Source organism: Pediculus humanus, genomic scaffold, assembly GCF_000006295.1.
Source record: "Pediculus humanus corporis 1103172108280 genomic scaffold, whole genome shotgun sequence".
In the NCBI taxonomy this organism is placed as follows: Eukaryota; Metazoa; Arthropoda; class Insecta; order Psocodea; family Pediculidae; genus Pediculus; species Pediculus humanus.
The window spans coordinates 1-1,389 of NW_002987849.1; the positions used below are offsets into that span (position 1 = coordinate 1).

Here is a 1,389-nt window from a genome sequence, read left to right on the forward strand (position 1 = left end):
GACTCACGAATTTAATTCCAGGCGTGTTGCAATTAAATGAATAAACGCATTTACAAACGTTATAATCCTTATATCTATCATTATTATCATTTTCCCATGATGGTACGGGACCTATTAATATAGGTCTTCCATTCGTACCTATAACGGGACGATAATTTTGCGACGAATAATCACCATTTGGCGGCCTGTAACCATTTCCGAGCGGATAATTTTCATTTTCGTAATATCTAAACACACCCAACCCCCCACGCAAATTATTATTATTATCATTAATGTTTAATTAATTTATTAAAAGTAAAAAAAAAAAAATTTTTTTACGAATTTGATGGTTTGACGTAATCCGGTCTCGGTGGTGGCCTGTAGGGGGGACGATAAACATTTTGCGGTTGTTCCGGTCTGTACTGTTGATTGGGTCTATATGTGTTATATTCCACATCCGGGTATTCTTCGGTTACGTCGTACCTGAATTTTCTTTCGTTAGGCCTAAAATAACAACAATTTTTACGTTTATTTCTTTTCTCCTAACACATCACGCACACCCGCACACACACACTCACTGAAAATCATCGTTGTACGTCGTGCTAGGTTTAAACAATGATGACGCCACAAGTTGTTCGTTATATTTTCTATTTCCGTTAACGACGATGCTTTTACCATTACCCCAAACCCATTTTGTACTTTCCGTTTGTGTACGTACGATTCCAATAATAATTAATAATATTACGGTAACTGAAACAAGTAATAAAAAAAAAAAATTTTCTTTTAAGGAAACTTTAAATATTCGCCATTTTGTTTTTCATTATTTTCTTCTTTTTCTATTTTTCTCTAACTTAACCGCAGCAAAACCAAACGAAATTCACATATATTATTAAATAAATAATTAATAGAAAATTTTAAATAATTTATTACTCTGGTAATAAAAAAATCAAATCGTTTTGTTTTTTTCTTTCTTTTTTAAAAAAAAAAAAAAAACTTGAAAATTTCTTAACGAGAGTAATAAAACATTTAAACGATTTATTTATTTATGACAACGTTTTGAATTTAAATTACTCGAAATTATTACGTAATTTTATTTCTTAAAAAAAATTACGCGAATAAAATTATCGGTGAAAAACAAAACAACGCAATCTTATGAATAATAAAAAAAAAAAAAAAAACGAAGAATTATAATAATAATAATAATAAATATTTATATAATGATGATAATGATAATAATACCCTAAAATATTATTAGTATTAATTTATTACTATTATTATTATTATTTATAAAAAAAATTTTACCTGTGAAAAGAATAAAAAAAAATTAAATGAAACAATTTAATTACTTTTTACCACATTTTCGTGCTTGCACCCGCCTCACCACCTCCACCCTCTCTAAAAAATATTAAA

The 1,389-nt window shown here is 28.0% G+C and overlaps 1 protein-coding gene across 1 annotated transcript; it reads right to left on the minus strand.

Moving 5' to 3' along the window:
- Positions 1–314: 314 nt before the first annotated feature.
- On the minus strand, positions 315–1,005 carry Phum_PHUM509680 (uncharacterized protein; the record flags this gene model as incomplete). The annotated part of the gene is made up of 3 exons (XM_002431017.1): positions 315–483; positions 558–729; positions 990–1,005. 3 exons carry the CDS (start codon positions 1,003–1,005, stop codon positions 315–317), a joined length of 357 nt encoding a protein of 118 aa, XP_002431062.1.
- Positions 1,006–1,389: the final 384 nt, after the last annotated feature.